Genomic DNA, 21222 nt, shown 5'->3' on the forward strand with positions numbered 1-21222 from the left:
ACATGAAAACAAAATGTTGAAAATCTTTATTTCTAAAATATGCAAATACAAACAAGGACAAAAGTATGAAAATATAAACATCTTTTTCCCTTTTGCAAAAACGTTTGAGATGTTAAGGCATGCGGAGCCTGACTTTCCAAAGATAAATCTTGTGCTAATTGAGTTGTTAAAAAGGTCCCATGAAATGAAAAATGGCTTCTGTGTCCCTGTGTGTTGTCCTGTACAATTTTTGGCAAAAAACAGGAAAAAATCGTTGCATATTTTTATAATATAATCCCTTTCTCCTCCGCCTGTAAAGTGGCAAGTTGTTTTAAATGGCTTATCCTGCACTCAGGGCAAACAGAAAATTCCATCCAGTACCATGTGATTGATAACTTCAGGGTGATCCAGCCAACCCCTCCCATCATCATCATGTGGGATCAAAACATCCTCCACCTGAAGAAGGTGAAGGATCCTCAATGACTGCTGCCAATCTTTGCCCCCCCAACACTTAATCCGACATCCTATCTTAAATGACACACATCAAACCACAGGACGTCTATCTAAAAAGCCACTTCATGGGACCTTTACATGTTGTGGATGCCAAGTTTGCTCAAACACATCAGCACATTGTTACAGCAACACATTAAAAAGGACTCTCTGAGTTGTCAATGCAAATAAAATAAATAATACTGGAGATCAATACTGTCGAATGCCAGTCAGCCATTATCAACCTGAAATGTACAGTATACTGTTACTCATGTACAGGAGCAGATTCTACAAACATCACACAGACTGAAGAGTTTCAGCCAACTTCATTTATCTAACAGGAACTGGAAAAAAAAAAAAAAAAAAACAGTGTAAGGGGCCTCCACGAGCTCTGTGAGGAGGCCCAAAGTTATCTGCTACATTCAGAGTCAGGGAATGTATTGACTATCCTACTGGTTGATACACTGAGAGGAAGATTATATTGGAAGAGTCAGCTGTAAACAGCCCTTTGCGGTTGGTCTAAAAATGAATTAGCATTGTGGTTGCAAACGTGACAGAAAGGCACATGGTTGGTATTCATTCAGAACAAGGCCTGCAGCACAAACATTCACAGACTTGCACAACTGCTTCGACCAGAGTTTCTTTGGTAGTGAACTGTTGGAGGCCTGTTGGTGTGAGAAGCTGATTTGGTATTAAACCCTTTGGCTGTCAAGTCTCATACCTCACAGCGCAGTCTGATGTTACTGTGTTCACCATTTAAATAATGGCGTGTTCGTAACATTTTCCTCGTGAATTCAGAAATAGTAAAATAGTTTCAGTTGATTGTCAACCACTTCTTCAATAACTCCCCTCAGAGGGAAATTAAAAATTCAATAAATTACATTTGAGGGACCTTCTACACAAATACTTATCCACGAGAGTGGAACAAAAAGTATAAGACTGTTAGCTGACAGTATCATGTCATCATTATAAAAAAAACACACACACACGCACACACAATGCTTAAGGATCAAGTATTAGAGGTAAGTTATTTTCTGTTAGCCCTTGGACTGAAATAGATGAACTCACCGGGGGGTAGGGAGGGTTCTGAGCTACAGGCAGGCTCGAGAATCGACGTACAGTCAGCCGAGAGAAGGAGAAGCTAAACCATTTGGGCTTTCCTCTGTCCTCATTTAAAGAAAATTAAAATCCAGTCCTCTTTCTGACATTCAGTGAGTGAAAAATGAGCCCGTTTTAGATGCGTCAGAGGTGAGGTGGGGCTTATGCAAGTTTTTTTTCCATCACCTGGGTGCCAAGGTTATTGGGTGATGCAGTTGTCTCCCATGTCCTGCGCGTAACGGTCCAGTATTACATTGCGCAGTTCCTCGACGTCTCGACGGAGCTGTTGAGCTTCAACCAGCTTCTTCTGCAGCACCTCTGGGCTCATCCAGTCCTCGGCCTGCTCTGACACCGGTGGGGGTGCTGGAGGAACAAAACACCACTCAGATTCACGTTGTGCAAACATTTTATTCCACTGAAAAGAGCTAGCTCCATTTTCAAAAAGAGAGAGAGTGAAACTCGAGTCGTGCTTACATGTGAGGCCGAGCAGCAGGGAGAGGTTGGGGTCTTGTCCCTGAGCTCTCTGGGTCAGAATGCTGCACAGGGACCGCAGGTCACTGAGGCAGGAAGCGATCTCCACATGTAACCTCTGTGTAAGGCGAGCTCCAGCTGGCTGCAGGGCAGAGGAGGCCTGGCTAGTGCTCCTCTGCTCTGGATCGCTCATTTGCTCCTGCAGGTTCAGATTCTGCTCCATCAGTTCCTGGTTCTGGGACGACAGCTGAAACACAGTCAGCAACAGCGTTATCCAACCAATCAAAGCATCAGGTTTGTTCAGGACTCACAGCTTCTCTGCATATCATATGAAGAAACATCATTTCTATCTCACCTCCTTCATGGCTGTGTGGAGCTCAAACATATTCTGCTCTTTGGCCAGCACCTCTTCTCTGAGAGCCTGAGAGCTGTTCTCTTCCTGAGATATCTGCTCCTCCAAAGCCTGCGGACACAAACGACGAATGACTCCCAAATGTTACGAGATGATAAAAACAGGACAGTAACCACACAAATCGTTCAGACTCATAATGAAGAGATAAACACCTGGATCTGAGAGCCGAGCTGCTCCATCATTCGGTGCTGCTTCTCAATGACCTGCAAAGAGACGAACTGAGCTTTAAAACAACAACTCTGAGCAGCAATGAAGCTCTCCTCCTTTAATTTTTACATTAAATTGCATCTTTTTCCTGGCTGCTCTATGGAACAGGGAATACTGAGTGTTTATGACTGGAAGTGTTTACACTGCAGCTGAAGCAAAGAGCAGCAATGCAAGCATGGCAAACATTAGAGAGAAAACATTAAAAAAAAATTGCTATGCGCTTAAAAACAAACCAGACTAATAAATGTCAGACAAAGATAATGCATTTAGTGACAGTTTTGTCTTAACCTGAAATGATCAAATTTCCTGGTACACCCAGTGAACTGCATGAATTAAAACAGCCCAAGGACTTTTTAAAGAAAAGCTGTCCCACGAGTATTTCAAGTGCCCTGATGAACTACAACAGACCTTCTTGAGTCTCTGCTGCTCCTCCCTCAGAGTGTTGTTCTCTCCTCTGAGCTTCTCGATATCCAGGGAAGGCAGTCTGGCTCCATCCTCGAGGCCCTGCTGAACCCGCTGCTGCATGCTGATGAAGACAAAAATAAAACAGAGCACACATTATGCAGAGTACTGACTGTTTGAATTAACAGGGCCCACTGAAAAGACAGCACATTGCTGTCGGACTGTGTGTGTGCATACTCTGTAATGGTGGTCAGCAGGTCTCTCTCCCTGCGCTTCTGTTCTTCCAGATGTGCGTCTTTCTCCCGTAGTTGTGAGCGTGTTGTCTCCAGGCAGACCTCCAATTCTCCTACTTTCTCTTGGAGCTGAGCCACCTGCTGTTCAGCCTCAAGAAGCTGAAGTAAAACACATGACATGTGTCCAGGTTTAATCATTCACACATGTAAATCAGAGCAGGCGCTGTAAGGGTGGATCAAACCGTCCTCACCTGCTTGTTCTGGCTCTGGTAGTCCTCCAAGGTGGGCAGGTCAGCTAGATAGCGCTCCAGAGTCTCAATGCGCTGCTGGTTCTCCCTCTTCAGCTCAGACTCCTTCTGACACTTCTTCTTCAGGTTGTTGATGTGCTTGTCTCGACTGCGAATCTACACAAATATGAAAATGTGGTAAGCGGGAGAATGTGCACACAAAGTAACAAGCAATAGGCGCTTACACCCGTTCATAACCCACGAGAGCATGTGACAAACTGTTCCTACAAACACCATCACGTCGGCCTCAGAAGCTGCTTTAGCACCTTTCCCTCATCAGTCTATATTAAAATGAATGAGTGAACTTGTTAACCCTACAGTTATTTTCAGCATGTAGGATCTGTTCACGTTCTGAGCTTAACAGAGATTTTATCTAAGATAAGACAAAACTTTATTAATCCCATGCCAGGGAAATTAAATTGTTGCAGCCAGCAAAGAATAAAAGAGAGGAATAGAGAGATCAAAAAGACAATAAAATAGATACAGAATATAAAATAAACTACATATATGTACATTATATACAAGAGTTTAAGAATACTGTTGCCAGTCAACTGCATCTTAGCCACGGTGGGGAGAGAAAGCTTCCTGTAAAGTGCTTTGTTTCTATACTGTCAGCCATCTGGAACTGCAGTGGCAGGAAACAAACACAAAGTGCAGAAATACAAACGCAGTTCTCAACCAACTAATGCCACTAAAATGGAAGAAACGTGAACTATTTGTGAACTCGTATATCATCCATTTAATCTTCTCAGTGCCATTCATCTTTTCATGTTACTCGTTTGCTTGCGACACTGCATGTAAGGAAGCGGTTAGGCAAGCACTAACCCTCTCTTCCTGTTTCTTCATCTCCTCCGCGTGTCTCTCACAGGTCTCCTTCAAGCTGTCAGTGAGTCGGCGTGTCTCCGCCTCGACTGCCCCCAGCCTGCGCTCTGCCTCTGCTTTTTCCAGGGCAGCACAGTCGGCGCGCTCAGTAAACTGCGCCCTGAGGAACACGTTCTCCCTCTGAGCCTCCTGTAAAAGCCACCATGTGATATGAAGGTTTTAACGAAGGTCCTTGTGGGTGAACAGTTTCTAAGGAGGATGACAGTGTAACACTGGGTTCTCTGTGTTGTTTGAAGGAGCTTGTGCATGTGTTCACCAACCTGTAGCCGCAGCATGCACATATCCCCATAAGAAGCTCCTCTGCCCAGGAGGGCTCCGTGGACTTGCAGCTCACTTTCCCTCAGACGCTGCTCCAGCTGGGTCATGTGCTGCTTTTGTCTGCATCACGACCAGCCCCAGCCACCATCATCAACACAAGACCACAATAAAGTCAGGAACATTGTAGAAAAACAACCTGATAAAAGCCTTGTATTGTGTAACACCCTGGGTTAAGGGATGAACATGAATACTACATGTCTGTCGCACTTCATCAAATCCTTTAAGCAGACTCCTTAACTCCTTAATACCACAGTATCAACATAAACTCTATCACAAGCATTAAGAAGGTCATCATTATCAAATAATGATACAAAGGTTCTCTTATCCTTCACAGTGTTTCTACATGAGAAGGAAAATTATTGGAAACACTTGCCTCTCAATGATTAGCTCCTTCTCCTTTAGCAGACTCTCGCTGGCTTTGACCAGAGCATCCCACTTGCCAGACTCTGAGTGAGTGGGCGTTGAGTACATAGATGGGTACTGACCCACTCCAGCACTCATCAACTGTAACAAAAAGAAAAAAACCATCAGACAGTTAGAGCTGCAGCATGAGGGGGAAATACGCTATGGTGATTGGAGGATTTTAACCCTGGAAATAAAGCTGTGAATACCACTGACATCCTTCCATTTTGTCTCAGCAGAGTATAGATATAGTGCACACACACACACACACACACACACACACACACACACACACACACACACACACACACACACACACACACACACACACACACACACACACACACACACACACACACACACACACGTTGACAGAAACAGAAAAGCAGTAGCACAAAGCACAATGCAAACAGCTCAGGAATTACTGTTTGCTTGACCTGCCACCTGATCTAATTATTCTTATAGCACAGCAGTCACCTGACAGAGTTAACAGACAGTCTGAAAACAGCACGGTCAGTGTCAAATGGTCATCACAAAAGAAAAATAAAACTTGGTGACTTCAAGCTGTGCCAATCTCCCTCTTCAGAATAGAATGTAATTCCACCTCAGTGACTATTTTAAGTCTTTCTTCCAACACACACTGAAAGCACTGCCAAATGGCCGAGTATTCTGGTGCCCTGAAGAATACATTCAGCACCATGAATGAATGACTGCATGAATGAATGAATGGATGAATGAATGACTGCATGAATGAATGAATGGATGGATGGATTCTCCCCTCAAATCACAGCTTTGACAGCTAATCATTTAGTTAATGAGGCAATGCTTGAATGATCATTTTTAATGAAACGGCATGAAATTCTGCAATTTCTTCACACAGTTAAAAGCCCTATGAGTCTAACTGGATTTGCATTTGAATCTTCTGCCCAGTCTCAGCTGTTGTGCAACAGATTTTAACAATTTCAACAGCTTTTTACAGGCTGAAAAGGGGAAGCTGTGACAAGCTGTGTAGAGTTGATCAAGCGTAGGATTTTCTGAAATAAACATGCAATAAAATTGACCTTTTTTTAAATAAACCTGACAACAGAAAATTGGCTTAAGCTCTTGTGATTTTGATTGTGCTGATTGACTTGACAAGTCCTGCTATAAAATAGGACAGGGTGTCTGTATGGCTTCAGGCTTTATTTAGTGGAACATTATTTTGCCAATGTTGATCTGTATATGTGTCAGGAACCAAATTTCAAATGTCCACAACAGACTACCCCACATATCTACTCCAAAGGCCTTTACCATGTTAAGTAGTTTTCCAGCAGCCAAAAGACGAAAAGAAAAAACTACAAAAAACAAACAAAAACTCTACACCCCCAGGTCTGTGTTTCTTTACCTCTAGTGTAGTCCAATTTTCTATTTAGAATAAATACTTACCTGCATTTGTTCCACTTGCAGGCGTAAACTCTCCAGTTGCTGCTTATGTTGCTGTTGCTGTTGCCAGCTGGACATTTCACTACATCTGTCCTGCCGCAATGTCTCATAACCCTTGGAGCCTGCATGCTCCCTCAGCAGAGTCTGTGTCTGCAGGCTGAGAGGGTTTGCATAAACTCCAGGGGATCCGGCTGCACCAGGCTGACTGCCCCTCTGATTAGAGGTTTCTGCTGTGCCGGGAACTCCGGGCCTGGCTTCAGGAAGAACTTTATAGCTGTGCTCCATGCCTCCTCTGTAGGCCTCAGACACACAGTCTGAGGTGTCTCTAATCCCGGCAGCCTGTAATCGGAGTCTGACATCAGGGCATAACCCCCCAAGCAGGGCCGACTGATTTAGCGTAGGCTCCACAGCAGGAGTGTCAAACCTCTGGCCCTCATCCACCCGCGTGTGATCCGAGGGGAAGAGCGAGTGGTCCAGCCCATTGACAAGGCTGCGGTAGCGGCTCAAGCAGTCTGGCTTTGGCCCTCCAAGGTCACCTCCGACACCGGCCTGAGCATCCAAGTTCGGTGAGGATGCTGATTTGGAGAGAGAGGAAGACTTGGAGGTGGAGCCACTTGGGGTTCTGGAGCCAGAGGAAGACCTGTGACCCTCAACGGAGGACAGGGAGTCCTCCTGGACACAGGACTGGGGCTTTGAGGCCGGGGCTCCGGCCGTGGATGGCATGACATGTGCAGTTGGTATGGGGATCTGACTGCGGATGGGTTGGAAAGGGGGGCTGCTGCTGGAACTGCAGAAGTCTGAGAAGAATAAAAGCAGAAATAATCATTGGAAATTGCATCAAGCGCCATTCTCTCACAATTCAACATACACACAGACCTTGTTAAATCAGTGCAGAACATCTAGAGCAATACTGCAGGCCATTTTCTCTATTTTCAGTCAGTGATGTAAAGTAGATGCAGCAGGGTTTATGGGTGGCCTACTTTGATGATGAGGTGTCACCACTGAAAGAATTAACTGGCTCTGTCTGACTCAACCGAGGGAATAAGCTTATAATAGACTTAAAGCAATGTGCAGAATAAACGCTGTGGATTAAATGATTAACAGAAACAATATGTTGCTGTTTTGCATTGATAAAGCGTGTGTTGGTTGCCAAGACACTGAGTCTACATGCAAGACAATTATTCTGTTACCGTAGAAGTGCTGACTAAAAGAGCTTCCTTTTTAAGCAGAAGAAAGCCTTGTAATTATTCCCTTAACAACATACAAAGATAAGCACCCTCAGAATACTGTGCAGAGTACACACCCAGACCACTCCATTAAAACATGCACAAATATGTGAACTGTCTTCATTTGGAAACCACAGAGATCGCATTTAACACAGCAAAGATCACTCCAACCAACCGAAAGAGATGTCCACAAGCCCAAACACAGTTGCATAACTCTGATTTCAACACCATAACAAACCTGAGAGACCTGCTGAAGTCTGGAAATCTGGCATTCACTCCAACGCAACAAACATGTTATTAGCTGTGGCATTTTTTTCTAAAGCTGAACTGAGGTGAGCTGAGCAGCAGAAAGCTTTAAATCAACACAATCCATCCTCTGCATTTCTGGACTGTAACAAGTCAACCTCTGAAGTTAAGACTGACAGCGTCGCAGCAGGCAAGCCCCGTGGCCAAAGCAGTATTGTCCTCCGACAGCCAAACCAGGCAGTATCAAGCTCTGAGCAAACACACACAAACAGGCATACACAGGAAAGGTTAGGGGTATTTATAGCCCACCTCTCAAGTTACAGAGTGATCTGTGGGTGCCGCTTATTTAAGCACCTTGCCTCCTCCCACCGTAACACACATCACATACACGTGTACATCCAAAGTCAAAGACTGAATGGTCTGCTCAGTTTAAAGCACAACTTTGTTCAACAAAATAACAATTAGCAAAAAGGCAGGAATATTGTGGAAACAACATCAAGCTTACAGGAAGATAGAACTTCAAATATGACGGAAGCCTCGAGGCTCCACTGATTCATGGCTAGAACAAGTCTTAACTACTCTGTACGAAGAACTTTTGCTAGATATTTGCTCAACAGGCATTCCTGCCTTTGGAAAGTATATAGCATAATGTCAATGACCTGCAGCTGTAAAACACAATGTTTTGATGAACAGCAAGCAACTGAAAAAAAACAACAACACAAAAAACAATGTCCTTTCGTTTTCTTTTTTAAATAAAGCCAGTTAATTTACACCCCAAGTATGCAACACAGTAGTGTATTATTGTGGCTAAATTTGGGGCCAATTGTCATGTTGCTTGGCACGGCTGACAGTTTAAGTGCCAGGACAAAGCTGTACAAGCACCAGCAGCATGCTCAACAGATGGAACTTAAACATGTCAGGCCCATAAGAAATAGCTGCATGTTGTCTTACAGGTCTTGGGGTAACACTGGACACCTCGAGATGAAGCACATTCAATTATCTGGATGATGCAGAAGATACACATCTGCTAACATTACAGACTGTTATCTGCACCTTCCCTTTCAGGTTTAGTGATGATTATCTGGTGGCTGCGCAGGTGACAGACAGGAGATGTGCTGAGTTCTGTCAATTCACCATAGTGATCAGGAAAGCTCTAAAACACACATCAATTTATGCAGAAAATTGACTCATAAAAATGTATACACTGGACCCATATACTTTTTCTGTTGCACAACTATTCAAAGTGATTATTGGTAGTGTCACCCAGGACATTTTTACCCATAGATCCACTACTGTGCTTGACAATTTGTATCCTTAGGATGACTTCAGGGGAGCCCAACACTCATATATGTAACCAGATGTAAGAAGCAAAGACTGTTGATCTGTTTGTAGCCATTCTAAAAAGTTTCCAACAGGGAGCCCTGCCATGAATACCAGCTTTGTTAAGCTCAAACCCTACAGTGTTGACACATTTTTGATAATTTTCCAGTCTATTATTTTGTGGTGCTTCCTGTTGCACATGGGACCATCCACCCCAGCTGGCCAGCTATTACTGATAGTGCGTGTCTGTTATTTTTTCCACTCAGTGCATGGATGTATAAATATAACCACACACACACACACACACACACACACACACACACACACACACACACACACACACACACACACACACACATACATACACAACCTCTCCAGTGAGATTTCACGTCCTCCAGAGGGATATTCCCATTTCATATTATGCTAATATTAAAAACTCTTTGGATGTGACATTTCGCTCCACAGTCAAGGTCCACGTCCATTTAGCAGTCCAGTCCCGACACCCCATCCTCCCAATTAACCTTAACGCCAGAGCAGTGCTACAGAGCCTTGGGGCACTTTTGCCTGGGACTTAAATCTGCCTCTGCAAATCTCCCGAGCATCCACAGTGGATCATGAACATTTTTCTCACTCTATTAATAGCCTAAGAAACAACAACATAAATGTGAAGTCAAAGTCTTGTCAGCCTCAGCCCGAGTCTGACGGCCTTGCATGACTGTTCTCTACTTTCAAGTAAGCTTGAACCCCCATTTGATCAGTAATGGTAACCAACCATGTAGTGCAACACAGACATCCTGTAAAGTACATGTATGCAGCTGACAATTTTCCAAGAAAAACAGCCACCACTAAAGCACCAAACTGGCTTTATAGAGAGCAAGCTAGCGCTCAATCACTGACAGACAGACTTCAAAACAATGTTACATAATACATGCTACAAACAGGGGAAGAACAGGCAAAAGTCATCACCTTCTGTGCTGTCAGATGCTGAGGTGCCAAGACCAGTGTCCCCACTGTCCGATGTTCCAGGCCGGCGGCCAAAACGGCTTTGGAACTTCTCGGACACAGCTGGTGTCTGCCACTCCATATCAGCAAACCGAGCTGTGCATTTGCGTAACAGGACAATGGAAAAGAGGAGTTTATCAGCACAGGCTGAACGGACACACAGTTGACAACATTTTGACTGCACACTGTCACCTTACCTGCTGGTTTGGATTCAATATATCTCTGTGAGGTTGTCATTCCATACAAGACAATGTCACCTGATTGAGGAAGAGGTTACATTATCATACAGTAAACACACTGAAAAGATAGTTTAGGATTGTTTAGGTTAAATCACATAACCTACCTGACAAAAGTGATCACTGGCTAAATTCTTGGAATATCTTAACCATGCGGGTTAGATAGTTAGGTTAACTTAATGAGCAAATATGTGACAACCAATTCTTAAGATGAAGTTAATCTAGAAAACAGTGAAAGATGACAGTAAGCAGGCGTTAGTGATGAACCACAGACTGACCAAAAGCTCCTTTCTTGCATGCTGTGCATATTTTGAACTGAATACAAGGCCTGCGACTGAACAGCTGTTAGTGATTGACTGATTTATTCACCTATCAAACTCATCTGCACCTCAACGTGCCAGAAACAACCTCGACATACTTTTCTGGGTAGCAACAAAAATAACAACACGAGCACATGTCTTAGCGTTACATAATCCGTTACACAAACGTTTCTATCCCTAAGAGGCTACAGGAAGTTGTACACTATTATATTAGGATTGCTGATGGGTTCGAGCAGTCTAAGATGCAGCCTAGCTGCTACAAACTAATCCTCTTGACTAGCTAATTCATAAAGGAAATGACTCGCTAACACTGAACCAGCCAAGGCAAGCTATCAGCTAAACGTGACTAATCGCTAAATTGGATTTGTTAAAATTCTACCATGTTAGCTCAATGCGACAGGCATAGCTACCAAAGTCCAGGCTGTTCTGAAGCGAGAGTTTATACAAGATTTCCCCTCCATAACGTTGAATTTTGTTGTCCTGCGATGCCCTGCACCGTTAACCATTTTAGCTAATCCGTGACAAATCCGTTTCCGTCTAACGAGCTAGCTAACCGCTAACACAACGCTGCCGTTTGCTTAGCTGACGTTAGTTCAGTTAACATTGACGTTACAAATCTGAGTTTTCGCGGATACATTACAGTAGTTCAGGTAGCTATGACAAAATTGATATCTTACCTTTCGCTTCACATATACACAGAAAGCAGTAAGAAATCTCGGTTTGAGGCTGGCAACCGTAGCCGAATCTCTACCATCCGCTGCTGCTGTTGTTCCGCTAGCCAACTGAACAGATCCACTCTGATGGCAAACGGCCCATCAGAGACACAATGGCCGCTTGTTTAAGGTCACAGCGCCGCCCGTTGAACGGCAACGCTTCGTGTAGACTGAGAAACCGTTTGAGGGTTTCCTGCCTGCAACGTGCAAGAGTCCGTAGAGGTTATATTTGTAGAGCGCATTTTAAAAAATAAGGTAAGATTGTCACCAAAGCTCTTATTGAATTACTGCTGTTGATTACACAACCAAAAATGACGGGATCACTCTGCCATATGACCAAAAACCTCTACAGGTAAACAAAACGAACGAAACTAGCCAAGATGCGTTGAGAGGACTGGAATAACCTAGAAAATAAGACCCTTGCAAGTGGTCCAACCTATTAAACAGCCTTAAAGTACAGCAACACAATAATTAGCATTGAAGTAAATATTACAAGGTTACATGCAAATACTACTACTACTACTACTACTACTACTACTACTACTACTACTACTGCTGCTGCTGCTACTACTACTACTACTACTACTACTGCTGCTACTACTACTACTACTACTACATATCACTACTATACTTTGGTTGCAGCAATAGACAACATAGACAACATTAGGAAGTTAACAGTTGAATTTTCATTAGCTATATATACACAAAATGGTAAAATATATTCCCCTGGTCCTGTTTTCTTATTTTCAACACTTATGCTTTTCACTGTGAATTAAATTGTTGGTTCATCTTTGGATAACAAAGTCGTAAAAACACCAAAAATGCCGATATCAGTTCGTTTTTGGGAGTTGGGATATCGACGAGATTGTAACACCTGACCTCTGACATACAGTCACATACAGGCAGCAAGTCATTTTTTTTCTCCAGTGGATGAAATACAGCTACTTGCATCACAAAAACAATCACAAATCTGTCGCCGGCCGTCTGATACATCATCAAAAAACTGTAATAAAGCATGAGAATACCAAGCAAAGACGCAAATTCTTCAGTTTCTCCACCTCTGGTTACATGCACTAGAACAATAAAGATGTGTGTTTTATGATTTACCTTCACTGTTGTTAATAAATGCCCCTGATAGTCTCGTTAAATGAATTATGCACGTTCTTATGATGCATCTTGTCATCTGCTAAACCATTTACAATTCTGCATCAGTGCAGCGGGTACACTCTCAGATAAAACCCGGTCTTGTGTTTTAATCTGACTCAGCCTAAGACATCCTGTCATCCTGAAACTGCCACTTGTTCGTCTGGCCGCTTGCTATATACAGTTCTTCTTTCTCATTCTGTGACCAGTACATTAAATTGACTGTCTCACTTTGTGTCTTAATTTTAGAATAAAACATTTTTTTTTCCTCATACTGCTTGGGTCTGTTGTAAAAAAACAAAACAAAACAAAAACAAAAAAAAACAACTCTTAAAATGACAGAGGAGGACTGTCATCTATTATAACATCATACACTCTATAGTATGTATTGTTAAGTCTTGCATCTTAATTGCTTTTGTTTGCTTTTTCAGCTATGATACGAAATGTTTGCTAATGTTAGCTGTACTTTGTAGGAGAATGCTTTTATTTTGAAATAAACACGGAGCGGAAGTGTTGCGTGATACGTTCAGTGGGAGGAGGTTCATGTTCAAGTCAGTGAAGGTATTAGTGTGAACCCTGTCAACAAACTCACATAGAGTGTGATTCATCACGTCTATTAAATGGACATTTCTTGACAGAAGTCATTTTAGCTCAAGGAAAACGGTGAGCATTGTTTAGGATCCGGCAATTGCAATTAAAGCGTTGCAAATGTTAATGTGACATGAAGTGCACGTTTTGTTTAGCTAGCAAGGTAACGCAAATACGCTAACGCCAGCGACTTGATCAACGACAGGTCTCTTAAAAGGCCCGATGCATAGGTGGCTAATGGTTCTGCCACGCTAACAGCACCTAAACGTTTGAATAATCCCCAGTGTTTTGCGGAACAGTTAGCCGATTATAATACTGACAGACGTGCATTGCTAATAAATGCTAGTTGCTAGTAAGCTCGGCTTGTTGATGTTCGTTAACGGGAGCAAACCCACTGAGTTTGGCACTGGAGTGAGCAAAATGTGTAGAGCAGCTAACATGATATGACATGCTTATGTTTCAGCTGTCTGTAAAGAACACAAAGTGAGTGAGTAATTAAGATACCCGCTGAACACCTTGTCCTTACCCTTGCTTTAGAGCTGCCATTAAACCAACGTAAAACCTCTGCCTTGTGCGAAGTGTCCTTACTGTATGATCTACCCTATGTGAATGTTTTCTACTTCTTTCCAGTTATTCTCGAGAAATACAGAGTAAATGTCATCTAAGCTCTGACACCTGGAACCTCCTGCCCGACCCTAATTTATGTTTTGCGGTGAGGCCATGGCTACTGTCAACATCACCAGAGATATCCTCCACAGGCAGATCAGAGTGAGTAAACAAATGCCAGAGCATCAGAGAAGCTCAGTGTACCAGTGAACAGACAATGTGTTTGTCATGTATAGAAATGATGGTGGTGGGGGTAGTCCAAACAAAAGAATTGTTTACATTTTTATGATTGTCCTCTCTCGTGAACAAAAGTGTGATAAGGACTTTGATTTGTGTCTTCAGGACAAGAGAGCATCAGGCTTCCAAAGGGTCTATCATGTGACTGACCCCTTCATTAAGAGACTTGGACTGGACGCTGAGCTTCAGGTCAGTGACAGCAAGCGTGTGTGCGCATGAAGAGAGAACGAGTTGAGAAAAGTAAAAGAAAAGAAAGAGAAGATATGTTTGTTTGTTACAGCCCCGATTCTGAAAACATTGGGATGCTGTGTAAAATGTAAATAAAAACAGAATGAGGTCATTTGCAAACATACTGCGTTTTCAGTGAACAGCTTTACTCTGTGTTCTCAAGCTCATGTAGTAACATCCTTTATACAGGCATGTGTTCACAAAGTGGTGAACCTCGCTCCATCCTTGCTTGTGAATGACTGAGCCTTTCCAGGATGCCCCTTTCATACCCAATCATGACATTATCACCTGTTACCAGTCAACCTGTTTACCTGTGGAATGTTCCAAACAGGTGTTTTTGGAGCATTCCACAACCTTCCCAGTCTTTAGTTGCTCCTGTCCCAACTTGTTTGAAACGTGTTGCTGAATCAATTCAGAATAAGCAGATATTTACAAAAATCTATGAAACATTAAATATAATGTCTACTGTTTTCAATTGAGTGTATGTCTAAAAGGGTTAGCAGATTATCACATTCTCTCTTTGTCATGTTTTACACAGTGTCCGACCTTTTCTGCAATCAGGGCTGTTTTATATTTTGTAACAGTTTATACTGTCTGTCTCAACAGGGCCACACCGGCTGCGTGAACTGTTTAGAATGGAACGAGCGAGGAGAGTAAGTCTTCAACACCTTACATTTTGCAAATGTAGTCTCTGATGTGTTGCTCTTTGAGTAGTTAATAATTTGTCTCACATTGGACCCCTTGAGGGGTCAAAACAAATGACTTCTCTTGGAAGAAAATCCATGAGCCTTAACAAATGTTGCTTGACTCGTCCTGGTGATTGTTTTTTTTTTGTCTTCAGTCTACTGGCCTCAGGCTCAGATGATCAACATGCCATCATCTGGGATCCATTCAGACACAAGAAGCTTACAACTATGCACACAGGTCATGCAGCGAATATATTCTCTGTAAAGGTAAGATGGACTGAGTGTCAGATAGGCATGTTGAATGGTAGGTGGGAAAGTGGGATGAAATCATTTGCAGTGACTGTATTTACATAACCATTATTTATGTAGTCATAATGTGATTGTTTTAGTCTCATTGAAGGGCCTTTTAACCTTGTAAATACATGTCTTAACTCTGACTCACTATCACAATTTTCATGACAATTCACGACTCAAACAACAATGAAACTTCTGGATGTTGTGTGGTAGTAAGAGGCTTTGCCTCACCTCACCCTTTCCAGTGTTATCACCAAATGCTCTCTGTGATCCAAATTCACTTCATGTACATTAGGTGTCACTGTTGGCCATTTAGTGAGTGGCACGTAGTTTGGTGGAAAATCATGTTTATACATGTTCAAGGCTCGGTTTTATTGCAGTTTTCTGGCACAAATTGCCACAAGGGCACACCGCTGTAGCTTTATGACAGAAACAGGTATGGAGGGAAAATGTTGCAGCGTAAGATAATGTGGAGGTGGTGTTAAAAGCCATTCATCAGACTATAATCCATCGCATAGAAATGGTAATATCAATTGAGTGGTCATGTAAGTATGTACTGTAAATATCTTGGCTTCATCTTCATCTACCGACATTGTGTCCGTACTTATCAGTTTATTCTGGTGTTTTTGTCTGTCCACACAGTTCCTCCCTCACTCCGGGGACAGAATTTTGGTAACAGGTGCAGCCGACACAAAGGTCCATGTGCATGACCTGACAGTGAAGGAAACCATCCATATGTTTTCTGATCATACCAACAGAGTGAAACGCATCGCCACAGCGCCCATGTGGCCCAACACCTTCTGGAGTGCTGCAGAGGATGGCATCATCAGGTCAGAACCCAGAGATCAGAAAGGACTGAAATCTCCTTGTTTTGTTTAAGTCAAAACGCATCCGATGCCTAACTCTGCTACAGGTGATGTGTTCAATTTCTCCTTGTTCACTACAGACAGTATGACTTGAGGGAGAGCAGTAAACGCTCCGAGGTGCTGATTGACCTCACGGAGTTCTGTGGACAGCTGGTAGAGGCCAAGTGTCTGGCTGTCAACCCACGGGACAACAACTACCTGGCAGTGGGAGCCAACGGGCCCTTTGTTCGCCTTTATGACATCAGGATGATTCACAACTACAGGTTGGCAGTTTTTTATGCCTTTCTATGATAATCGTTGTTCAGCAACCCATTGTGGTACCCTCCACATTCCAGGATTTGATATACACACACGCTCAACTGAGGTTTAACCACGATTTCTGTTCCTTACACAGGAAATCTTTGAATCAGGGCACATCAGCAGCTGTGCACACATTCTGTGACAGGCAGAAGCCCATTCCAGATGGAGCGGGGCAGTATTATGTTGCAGGTGCATATATGTCTGGTATCAAATGTATTCACTGGGTACATTTGGTATTGTAATTATATATTAATGACATCAGGAAATGTGCAGGTTGCAGGAAAGATGTGGTTGAATGACTCCTTCTTCTGTTTGAATGCTCCAGGGCACCTCCCAGTAAAACTCCCAGACTACAATAACCGCCTGAGGGTCCTGGTGGCTACATATGTCACCTTCAGTCCAGATGGCACTGAGCTACTCGTTAACATGGGAGGGGAACAGGTAACGCTTCTCAGAACCGACAAGGAACGATGAGGGGAGTTTTTGAATTGTGTTTCTGTGTTTAACCTTTTGTTATTCGTGTTCTAATGGTTCTTCTAGGTGTATCTGTTCGACCTGACATTTAAACAAAGGCCATACACCTTCTTGCTTCCAAAAAAGTGCCAATCATCAACAGGTAGGTCTGTGCCCTCTATATTAAAAGGAAGATCTTGAATGGTGCCTCTCAGAGGTAATGCAGTAGCATATCAATAGATGCATTGTCAGTTCCTGAAACGTTGGCTTTCCAGCAGATGTCCAGAACGGAAAGACAACCAATGGTGTCTCCAATGGAATTCACCTGCCAACCAGCCATATTCGATTTGCTGGGAGCAAGATACACTCTGGGTAATTGCTTTGTCACTGTCAGTCATTGTTTTTATCCACAGATTGACTGTTAAAAGGTTTGGGCATGAACACACTTGGGTGATGTTTCTTCTGCTCACTTTGTTTTAGCTCTACTGACCTCCCTCCTCACTTGGAGAAGATAAAGCAACAAGCTAATGATGCGTTTGCGCGGCAGCAGTGGACTCAGGCCATCCAGCTGTACAGTTTAGGCATTCACCAGGCCAGCTGCAACGCCATGCTGTACGGAAACCGGGCCGCAGCCTACATGAAGCGCAAGTGGTACGCATCATTATGCCACTGCAGCGAGAGGATTCACCTCCACTCCTGAAGGCTATAAAAGCAGTTATCAAGTGTTTACATCTGTGATTCACAGGGATGGAGACCATTATGACGCCCTCAGGGATTGTCTGAAGGCCCTGACTCTAAACCCCGGTCATCTGAAAGCTCACTTCAGGCTGGCGCGGTGTCTGTTTGAGCTGAAGTATGTGGCTGAAGCTCTGGAGTGTCTGGATGATTTCAAAGGAAAGTTTCCAGAGCAGGCGCACAGTAGTGCCTGTGACGCTTTGGATAAAGACATCAAAGCTGCTCTCTTCTCCAAGTCAGACTCAGGTAGAAAAGACGTCATTGGCACTTGGCTGATTTGCTGTAGCTCTCATTTATATGTACAAAACTTGATCATGAAATGACCATGTGAGCCGCTGTCACTGGATAATTCTGGTTACTTATAAAGTATGTAAATACAGACCGGAGAGTGAAACAGAGAATTTCATACAAGCTATGACAAATCGTTTTTAGGTTTAGAAACTGTCGTGTTGTATGTGTGTATCTGTGTCTATATGTTAGATTTGCATTTCAAGACTAACAGACCTGTTTATTTATTTATTTTTCTCCTTCACCAGCAGATGACAAAAAGGCCAACAGCTCCATTCGGTTCCAGTCGTTCAGTCGGAAGGAATCCATCCCTGAAGATGAGCTGGTGCTGAGAGAACGCAGCTTTGACTACAAGCACAGATATTGCGGCCATTGCAACACCACCACCGACATCAAAGAGGCCAACTTCTTTGGAAGGTCAGTTGATCTCGTTCCCTGTCTGCTGAAGGCTCACTAGGGGGCAGTCATGAGCTCTGTAGCTTCAGACAATGACGAATCTAAAGTGGAGAATAGGCTGCACGGTGGCGCAGCAGGTAGTGCGCGTGCCTCACAGCAAGAAGGTTGCCAGTTCGATTCCGCATGTTCTTCCCGTGCATGCGTGGGTTTTCTCCGGGTACTCCTTCACAGACCACAGACCAAAAACATGCTCATTAGGTTAATTGGTGACTGTAAAATTGCCCCTAGGTGTGAGTGTGAGTGTGAATAGTTGTGTGTTTGTGCCCTGCGATCGACTGGCAACCGGTCCAGGGTGTACCCCGCCTCTCGCCCATTGATGGCTGGGATAGGCTCCAGCACCCCCCGTAACCCCGAAAGGGATACGCGGTATAGAAGATGGATGGATGGAAGTGGCAAAAACAAACAGTGAAAAATAGCTTTAATTGATAAATGTAGGCTTTGGGCACTGAGCACAGTGCACAGTGCATAACAATTCAAAAGAAGATTATTTACAGAAAAATATTGTAGAACCCCTCTGAACAGCAATTTAACTGTAACACAAAACTCAGCTCCCATTGAACCTTATATACCACAATTCCCTGCTACATTTCACACCAGAACTGGGAAAACCCAGGTTACACGCCAGTGTGATGAAGGGAACAAGCTTTTCTTGAAGGAAGTCCAATGTTAAAAGGTTGCACAATTTGGTGATTCGAAGTCATGCGTCATACACTGTCATTAAGAACATGGGTCGTCAGGCAGGTCTGAATAGTTTCCTTCTGATGACAGCAAAGGCCAGTACATTGTCAGCGGCTCAGACGACGGCTCCTTCTTTATCTGGGAAAAGGAGACGACTAATCTGGTGAGGATCCTGCAGGGGGACGAGTCCATAGTCAACTGCCTGCAGCCGCACCCCAGCTACTGCTTCCTGGCTACCAGTGGTATCGACCCCGTGGTTCGATTATGGAACCCCAGGCCAGAGGTAACCAACTGACACTTCTGTGGAAGCACGGTGCAAAGAAACAAAAATATTCAGACCTTTACCATTTCAGCTGATTTTGTATCCCTTTCTGACCCTTTCTCCTCCTCCCGACTTTCACATAATACAGACAGAGAGCGAGAACGGGCGAGTGGTGGAGGACATGGATGGTGCTGCTCAGGCAAACCAGCGACGTATGAACGCTGATCCACTGGAGGTAATGCTGCTTAACATGGGCTATCGCATCACAGGCCTGCGTGGCGTTGGCCCAGATGGCTCAGATGACGAAGACAGCTCAGAGGGACAAGTGCAGTGTCGGCCGAGCTAGACAAACTGTCGGCCATTCTTTAGAATGGATGTAGGAAGCAAAGCACTCTCCCAGCTCCTGTTTGAATTTTAATTCCCCGCCTATCTGACAGAAACATTGAGTGAATGTCATGTCACATCTCTGCACTATGCATCGCCCTCCCCTGTCCAAAGAGAGGACTGGCGGAGACCACTTTGGGGAGAGGAATTCATGGAGGGTGGAGAAGACACCCATCTCGCCCCTTCAAAGCACCGACAACACCTCAGCCACTCCCTGCACCCTTTGATGGCGCGGGGAGGAGGGGACACCTTTGAGGAGAGAACCCCTTCCACGTCACTCCCCAGTTTCTAACGAAGAAGGAGGAGTTCAGCACTTATCCCTCCTCAGGTTTATGTTGGAGACACAACATGTAGAAGGAGGACCCTGCGGTCGGGTGATCTATTTTCAGGTCAGTGTGGCGACACAGTTGCGGTGTCCTCCGTGGAGGATCGGATCACAGACCAGAAGACGGCGTTCGTTGCATCTCCGGTCTGCTACAGTTGGAGCAAAGAGTCTTAGTGCCCGCTCATCTCACAAAGGCTGCACATCCAAGTCATTGATTCCAAGTTAGACTTGATCATATTTTAAGTTGGAGTTTTGGCCACAGGAAGCCTAGAATTAATTGTCACTGGACAAGTTGTGAAAGTATCAAGTGTTGCTCCAATGCAAAGTATTTATGAGCTTTGTCTAGTGTATAACTGTCTGAAAAAACAAGTGGTTTCTTCTGCCAAAGGTTGTCATCGACCATTTCAATGGCCAAGGATTAATGTCTGTTTTCTTTGTTTCATTGAAACATAATTTTGGCATACTTTGCTCCTTTTAGTTAAGAGGTTTTACTACAACAATTGTTGACAAACTCAACAAAATATTAACGAAGAAATATTTGTAAAAAACAAAAAAAGCAGCTTTCTAATACAGTTTTTTGTGTTAAATCCTGTCCCGTTGATTGCAAATGTTGTTTGGCATGAAATGTCAGTGTGAAACTAATGTTGGATATAAGTGGGACACAGACACCAAGTTGTGCTATATGGCAACTGATGGGGTTCCTGCCTACTAGCTGTGTGGCTCTAGCACCTGCTGCAGTCAGGTGTTCAGTCCTGCTTGCATGAGGCTTCTCTGACCACAGTTGTGGGATAAAAAAGGGCACAGAGCCACCCCATCCCGTGCTCGGAGAACATCTCATTGGGTCTTCTTTGCCCTCAAATATAGTAAATTGTAAGGAATGGGTCCTCAACATAATGCAACACCAGGCTTCCATGTGTTTTACTTTATTAATGAACGCTCTTTTTCTTTGAGGACTCCTACAATAATCTTTTTTGCAAACAAAGTGAAGAATAAAATTAATGAACACCTCTTGTCTGTTCTTTTGTTCT

At 43.7% G+C, this 21222-nt stretch overlaps 2 protein-coding genes across 6 annotated transcripts; one reads left to right on the forward strand and one right to left on the reverse strand.

Moving 5' to 3' along the window:
- Positions 1 to 4: 4 nt before the first annotated feature.
- Positions 5 to 11751, reverse strand: cep85 (centrosomal protein 85). 2 transcript variants are annotated; one of them, XM_070966522.1, is made up of 14 exons: positions 11630 to 11751; positions 10594 to 10653; positions 10361 to 10492; positions 6606 to 7399; positions 5152 to 5282; positions 4721 to 4838; positions 4404 to 4589; positions 3543 to 3695; positions 3296 to 3450; positions 3065 to 3182; positions 2602 to 2652; positions 2393 to 2500; positions 2041 to 2284; positions 5 to 1929 (listed from the first exon to the last, which is right to left on the reverse strand). In XM_070966522.1, the coding sequence occupies exons 2-14, from the start codon at positions 10631 to 10633 to the stop codon at positions 1766 to 1768; spliced, it is 2394 nt and encodes a 797-aa protein (XP_070822623.1). In that variant the 5' UTR covers positions 10634 to 10653; positions 11630 to 11751; the 3' UTR covers positions 5 to 1765. The 2 variants fall into 2 exon arrangements, with proteins under 2 accessions (XP_070822623.1, XP_070822624.1); XM_070966523.1 differs by lacking the exon at positions 11630 to 11751 and adding an exon at positions 10911 to 11015.
- A 1566-nt stretch (positions 11752 to 13317) lies between these two features.
- Positions 13318 to 21201, forward strand: wdtc1 (WD and tetratricopeptide repeats 1). Of its 4 annotated transcripts, none has more exons than XM_070967038.1 (16): positions 13318 to 13471; positions 14027 to 14164; positions 14345 to 14428; positions 15074 to 15120; positions 15309 to 15420; positions 16090 to 16277; positions 16394 to 16576; positions 16708 to 16802; positions 16939 to 17054; positions 17154 to 17229; positions 17345 to 17438; positions 17547 to 17717; positions 17812 to 18047; positions 18338 to 18506; positions 19314 to 19506; positions 19634 to 21201. In XM_070967038.1, the coding sequence occupies exons 2-16, from the start codon at positions 14099 to 14101 to the stop codon at positions 19829 to 19831; spliced, it is 2028 nt and encodes a 675-aa protein (XP_070823139.1). In that variant the 5' UTR covers positions 13318 to 13471; positions 14027 to 14098; the 3' UTR covers positions 19832 to 21201. The 4 variants fall into 4 exon arrangements, with proteins under 4 accessions (XP_070823139.1, XP_070823140.1, XP_070823137.1 ...); XM_070967039.1 differs by having other exon boundaries at positions 13337 to 13471; positions 18341 to 18506; XM_070967036.1 differs by lacking the exon at positions 13318 to 13471 and having other exon boundaries at positions 14009 to 14164; positions 17342 to 17438.
- Positions 21202 to 21222: the final 21 nt, after the last annotated feature.

Source organism: Chaetodon trifascialis, chromosome 7, assembly GCF_039877785.1.
Source record: "Chaetodon trifascialis isolate fChaTrf1 chromosome 7, fChaTrf1.hap1, whole genome shotgun sequence".
Lineage (NCBI taxonomy): Eukaryota > Metazoa > Chordata > Actinopteri > Chaetodontiformes > Chaetodontidae > Chaetodon > Chaetodon trifascialis.